Source organism: Ammodytes marinus (assembly GCF_949987685.1).
Source record: "Ammodytes marinus genome assembly, chromosome: 14".
NCBI classification, from domain to species: domain Eukaryota; kingdom Metazoa; phylum Chordata; class Actinopteri; order Uranoscopiformes; family Ammodytidae; genus Ammodytes; species Ammodytes marinus.
The window spans coordinates 15,015,692-15,022,835 of NC_137218.1; the positions used below are offsets into that span (position 1 = coordinate 15,015,692).

General features: G+C 40.7%; 1 protein-coding gene across 1 annotated transcript; it reads right to left on the reverse strand.

Annotated features, from left to right (window-relative positions):
- Window positions 1–5,092, reverse strand: rab38b (RAB38b, member of RAS oncogene family; the record flags this gene model as incomplete). The annotated part of the gene is made up of 3 exons (XM_080040938.1): window positions 1–153; window positions 2,853–3,130; window positions 4,855–5,092. The coding sequence occupies 3 exons, from the start codon at window positions 5,090–5,092 to the stop codon at window positions 1–3; spliced, it is 669 nt and encodes a 222-aa protein (XP_079897064.1).
- Between the last annotated feature and the right edge of the window lie 2,052 nt (window positions 5,093–7,144).

The following is a 7,144-nucleotide window of genomic DNA, read 5'->3' on the forward strand; positions in this document are numbered from 1 at the left end:
TCATTGTTTGAAGCAGCCAGAGCAACTCATCTGCCTGCTGGAGTTAAGCTGAGGTGAGATGGTGTCCGGTATCACAGATTTTAAGATGTCATTCTCTGTGGCCATGATGTGCTTGACCAGAAGGTTTGCAGCTTCAACAATGTTGAGATTATCCTAAAGGAGAGATTAACTGCAGTTAGGTATGAGCGCTGCACAATATTCTCATTTACAACCTTCACAACTCTGTTGGTACTGTTCTCCCCTGGTTTTCTTTGTATTTTTTTTGTGTTTTCACTTCTATTGGATAGTTCCACACACTTAACCTCTGACCTTGAGATGTTAAGCCATCAGCTCGAGATCAGGTGTCTGATCCTTCTGACCTCAGTTTTGATATACTTCTACATTCAAGGGGTTTTAATCATGAGAAGCCATCTTCCATCTACAACTCATCCTAAACTCTGCTGCTAGACTCCTTAAAAATTCTAAAAGGCTGGACCATATCACTCCCATCCTAACAGCACTCGACTGACTTATTTTACATTTCAATTAAAAACTCACTTTTATCACTTAAGAACTAAACTTAATGAATGTCTTCTTGTTTTACTTAGATTTTGTTATTTCAAAATAAGACACTTTCTCCTGGTTATACACTCAACAAAAATATAAACGCATCACTTTTGTTTTTGCTCCCATTTTTCATGAGATGGACTTAAAGATCTAAAATTCATTCCAGATACACAATTGTACCATTTCTCTCAAACATTGTTCACAAATCTGTCTAAATGTGTGATAGTGAGCACTTCTGCTTTGCTGAGATAATCCATCCCACCTCACAGGTGTGCCACATCAAGATGCTGATCTGACATCATGATTAGTGCACAGGTGTGCCTTAGACTGTCCACAATAAAAGGCCACTCTGAAATGTGCATTTTTTTGCTTTATTGGGGGTCTGGGGACTCAGAACCAGTCAGTATCTGGTGTGACCACCATTTGCCTCATGCAGTGCAACACATCTTCTTCGCATAGAGTTTATCAGATTGTCAATTGTGGCCTGTGGAATGTTGGTCCACTCCTCTTCAATGGCTGTGCGAAGTTGCTGGAGACGGCTTATGGTGGAGAAATGAACATTCAATGCACGAGCAACAGATCTGGTTGACATTCCTGCTGTCAGCATGCCAATTGCACGCTCCCTCAATGCTTGTGGCATCTGTGGCATTTTGCTGTGAGACAAAACTGCACATTTCAGGGTGGCCTTTTATTGTGGACAGTCTAAGGCACACCTGTGCACTAATCATGATGTCAGATCAGCATCTTGATGTGGCACACCTGTGAGGTGGGATGGATTATCTCAGCAAAGCAGAAGTGCTCACTATCACACATTTAGACAGATTTGTGAACAATATTTGAGAGAAATGGTACAATTGTGTATCTGGAATGAATTTTAGATCTTTAAGTCCATCTCATGAAAAATGGGAGCAAAAACAAAAGTGATGCGTTTATATTTTTGTTGAGTGTAAGAACGTTGTTGTAATAAATGTATTGCTGTTTTTACTCTGTGTGTGTCTCCCTCCTTTTGGGTATACATTTATAATCTGCTCTGTAAAAGCACTTTTATTTTGAAAAATGCTATACAAATAGGTTTTTTAATTTTTTTACTTATCTTTTTTTTTGCTCCGTAAAGTTAAATTTTTTCTTACAGTTTAATTTTTTGGGTTGTATATCCTGTCTAATTGTTTGAACTTTTATTATTGCACTAGGACAATTACAAAAGAGACTTAACATATCTACAACCCCGAGCAAAAACATTAAAAGCAAACATATGATGGGCCTTTGGAAAAACTAATTTTAATATTTTACTCTAGATTATTCTAAATAACCGCCTCAGCCAGGCCTATAAAGTTCATAATGATGCACAAACGCTTGGTTTGAACAACACCATGACTGCACTTAAAAGTTTTTGAAGACTGTTTGCATAGCCTACCTCTTGACACTTGTGACTGTATCTGCACCTTCTAACCTTTGACCTTTCAGAATGTTGAGGCTCGATGTCACAAGATTGGCAGCACATGTATGCTGCTGCCACACACTAGTGTCAACACGGGATATGTGAAGAATGAACATCCCTGTGCTACTGAGCATACCATGATGAAAAATGTGTTGCACAGGAATATACAGAATTGTCTATTTCCATGTCATTCCACTGTCATAAGAAAACATTGCATTTCAATAATGCAATGAATAAAAAATGTAATAAAGCTTCAGTGTCATGTCTCTTTTAACCAGACACAAAATAATTGTTTTTTATGTGACTTAATTTTACTCAAGGACATGATTGATTAAATGACTCTTCTTTGATCGGGAGCCGAACTGCCTGAATGATGGAGTTTTGGAACAGCAGGCAGGAACAATATTATACTTTAAACTTTTCCCCTTCAATAACTTGTTCGGAACCTGCTTTGTAAATGTATCTCGCAGAGCCACTCTCCATGAGGATATGAAATTCCAGTTGGCCCTGTGGGGATGTGTTATCACTGACTGAAGTGACCTGAGTGGGAGATGATCTCTGCTGAGTGTGTCAGCCACTCACTGCAAAGGCCTACAATCTGTTTCTTTCATGTCATGTCGATAATTAAAGCAATGCTTCAACATTGTGGGAAATATGCTAATTAGCATTTTTGCTGAGGGGTTATATGAGGTCTATGGAGCTACAACCAACAGCCACTTATCTTCGTGGAAAATATGTGTGGAATCATCGTTCTCATCTGACTCCCACCATTTTGTTACCCTTGAAGGCCGCATGACAGGCAGGACTAAAGACAACACATCCGGATGATTGGCAAACAAGACAAACCTAAAGCTTACTCTGGGCTCACCTTAGCGGAGGTCTCGAACCAGCCCACAAAGCCGTGGTCCTTGCAGAACTGGTCCATTTTGATGCCGTTGTTGGTCAGCTCCCTGCCTTGGTCACACTTGTTAGCCAGCAGCACAGTGGCAATGCTCTGTCCATCAGCCAGCATTAGTTTGGAATCCAGGTCCTCTTTCCACTTGATGACGGCCTCAAAGGTGGTGTGCCGTGTCACATCGAAAACTATGAATGCTCCCATGGCTTCACGGTAGTACACCCGTGTCATGTTTCCAAAACGTTCCTGACCTGTGACGAAAAATAAATACAATTACAAAAACACACAGGAAGCTTCATTGACCAGTGTGGCAATACCAGGCTCCCAGCCATCAGTTAAATAACAGATACTCATTGTTTTCCTATATTTTTTTGCAGCAAAACAACTGATGCAGCTGGCATTAGGACCGCAGCTAGCAGTACCTGCATTCCCATGAAACAGCACATTCCTACTTACTGTCACGTTGCACTTAACCAGATGGTCAATGCAACTGCTTGTTCCTCTGGTAATAGGCCTACCTCAATTAAGTCTGTACTTTGACCAAGAATAAAACCATGTTCATACAAAATATCTCTGCGAATATAACCATGTGAAATGTGTTTGTGAAGGGATGCCTGTGTGTGTGTGCAGGCAAATGAAATGAAATGATTTAGGAGCATGTTGGAGAAGCTGTCAACAAGACATTCACCCCTGTGCTGTGCTATCTAATGTGAGAACTGGTTGCTCCAAAGCTGAGTGTGTCTGTGTGATGACCTGCATGTTGGGCATGATGCCCCATGCCCTCAGCAGAAAAGTTCATATTGCTGATAAATATAAAAGGTCACATCAAAATGAAAACAATGTCCCTGGAAAGAACTGCAGGTTTGAATCTAACTCTGCCAGTTGGATTCAGGGGTATCTGGGGGTGTGCTTATCACAGGTGAAGGTAGGGCTTCTTATCGTGTGACGTGATAAGGGGAGAGAAATCTAACTGGGGTTTTTGGACACAGGTTTTCAGAAAGGTGGCGAAACAGAAATAGAGAGGGTTGCTTCTTCTCGTAAGGAGTTGGTAGATACACAGACTCCTTAAGTGCTTTTCGATAGAAATACTGATACAGGGACAAAATGCTGCTGTTTGCCCTGCGAGTATGAGGAAATGGAAAATCTGACAGGACGTGCAATTGAGAACTTCCTCCTTTTGTGCAAGAGAATCTATGAACAATTTCCATCACTCACTCAAGGGACCCTCATCTGACACACTGTCATTCAATGTGTTGATGGCGCAGTTTGAAGCCTTGCATGACTTCCAACTACAGCCTGTACAATTTACCCCTTCACAAACTATAACAAACCAGACTTTCAGTCACAGAGACAGTGGTGAGTCTATCCTTCAGGCAGGTAGACAAGGCTAAATCAGATGTGACCTATGATCTCTTTAAATCTCCCTCACATGGTTGTAATCACATGATGCAGCACCATACCTTTAATGGGTGACTCAATGACAGCAAGCTGGTCTTCCCTGAGCAACCATTAGTTGTGTGTGTGTGTGTGTGTGTGTGTGTGTGTGTGTGTGTGTGTGTGTGTGTGTGTGTGTGTGTGTGTGTGTGTGTGCGTGCGTGCGCGAGAGATACCAGCTCTCCACAGTGACGGTGCATCTCTGAGCTGTGAGTTTACAACAGTCATGCTTCACTGTCATTTTGAAGATTGCATCTAATCTCCCCAAACTATCGACTTTTCAGGAACTATGACAAGCAGGCAGCCTTGCTAAAGAACATTTAGAGTTTTTTCAATAATGGAATGATACGATTCTTACGCATTTATAACAGCGAATAACTCAAGTTTGAGTTGAATAAATAGTGTGCAATACAAATGAGTAACATTCATCAATGACATGTTTTGGACCCTGCGGATGACAGCAGGAGATGACTTAAGGATCCTATATACACCAAGCAAATGAAACCCATTACACACCTAATCAACCTCTTCACCGACTCACCTGCGATGTCCCACAGTTGAAGCCGGACGGTCTCAGAGTCCCAGTTCAGCACCTTGAGCGCGAAGTCCACCCCGATGGTGGCCCGGTAGTTGGTGGAGAAGGTCTGGTGGACGTAGCGCCTGATGATGGAGGTCTTACCGACCCCGAGGTCTCCAATCACCAGCACCTTGTACAGGTGCTCCGTGTGGAGGCTTTGCATGCCGCAGCCGTTGGAGTTGGACGGGTGATGATTGGTCATTCCACCAGTAGGATCTTAAGACGCGGCAGCAGCTTTTCAGCAACTTTTGATTCGTCTCGGTGTGAGTGTGAGTTTTAAGCTTCGTCCACTATGATCCCGTGTGTGTGTGTCTCCCTCCTTGGATGGGTTAAGGAACCGCCCTCCCTGGGGGCATAATGTGTGATCTGCTCAGAGGCTGTGCTTGGGAACTTGTGACCTATCTTCGTCACCCTGCGCACGGTTTGCTGAATAGGTGCTGCGCAGTCAGTAGTTTCCTGTTACGGGGCTTCTTGAAAGTCTCGTGTGCTTTATCTCCTAGTACTGTACAAAATGTAGGCTAAAACTGTTGTCATGACGTTGACCCTTTGCGCGCTGAGAAACAGTCGCTCCATTGTATGAATTGTGCACGATACAGCAATGTGAGGCCTACTCTACACCCTATGGTCCAGTTTCTTTTTTTATAATATAAAAATAAAGTGTGCCGTTCAATTACTTAATTCCAAAAAGGGAATGCGGCACACAAATGTCTAATTTTAAAAAGGTAATTTTCAGGTCTTTACAAATCTCTATCAAGTATAGGCTACATTTTCAACACATTTAGCTAGCATATGTTGCAGATATGATATGACGACAGGGACATAATGTGAACGGGATGCATATTCAGTTGTTAATCAGATTATGATCCATAAAATATAAGTATGATATAAGCAAATTATTCTAATCAAAGTAATACCTGGCTCTCTATTGGCGCTTTTCCACCGCACAGGTAGCTCTACTTGACTCAACTTGGTTTGAGAGCTTAGGTTTAGTACTTTCACACAGAGAGCATCTGACAGTGTCTACACACCACTGCTGGACAAAAAGCAGTACCCTACACATAATAACAAATAAATAATAATATTAATACTAATACTAATAATGAAGGTTGTTTTCGGTTGCCTTTAATAGCATGCTTTTATGCCAAGTGTGAAAAGAGACAAGGCTCGGTTAAACATACTGTATGCTCCTGAAAACAAAACAGCCTCAATAGATAGAGATGTGGCTTGTGTTAGTTAGTTTGCAATGTGTGAATTTAAAGTAGTACAGTTCAGGTCTGTAGGAGTGAGAGAGAATAATCAAATGCCAGCAAGAAGCTGACAATATAACAGCATGCATCACACCATCAGATTTTCAAGGATAAACAATGAGTTGGTCCATTGAGGTCTTGCTCTCTCATGGGCTCATCAAACATATTACGCTCTGACTATGAATAAACTTTGCCCGCCAAAATATTAATTCCACTCATCAACTTTGCTCTACTATTTACAGAATAGGAAATATGACGTGTTATTCAATAAAGAGTGCCCTAGAAACCCTGTTTCCCGGTTTTATTCATTATCGCAAGGCGGTTTGACACAGTTATCTTCTTATTTAGAAAAAGGTTCATGAGTAAAATCAGCTTAGAAAGTGTTAAATTAACACAGCACACAATTTCCAAGAGGAAACGTGACTCCTGGAACCCTGATAAACATGTAGCTTGGAACTTTTGATGTTTAGGTCTGATGAAAAGGGAAAATTCAATTTTACTATATTTGTACTTTTTAAATTTGATTTTTGTAAGTTTAACTCATTCCTATAATTGTGATTTAGCATTATGTGGATGAAATATTTGTAGAATGTAAATAAGAAGAATTTACAATTAATAACAAACAACTGGGAAGAATGGCACTGCATTTTCGATGGAAACCTTTAATGCAGCACAAGTCTAAATAGTAAAATGATTTATGTCTGAAAGGCAGATGAAGAGATAAGACCAAGACAAAATGTCTTCTGTAGATAAAGGCGTGAATTATTCACATAAAGCGTAGTATGCACCTGCAAAATGTTACATGGCACACACCTGCATGCATATGACAGTTGTCTATGATTTTTTCTTTTTACATTGAAAACCAGTTTAAAAACTGCTCATTCCTGTGTAATCATACAGCAAAAGTAAGAATGAAACCAGACTAAAAAATAAAGCACAAAATATCTGATAAACAAACTCAAGCTAACTCCCATATTAACTTCCTCAGTTACATCTGCTATCTGTAC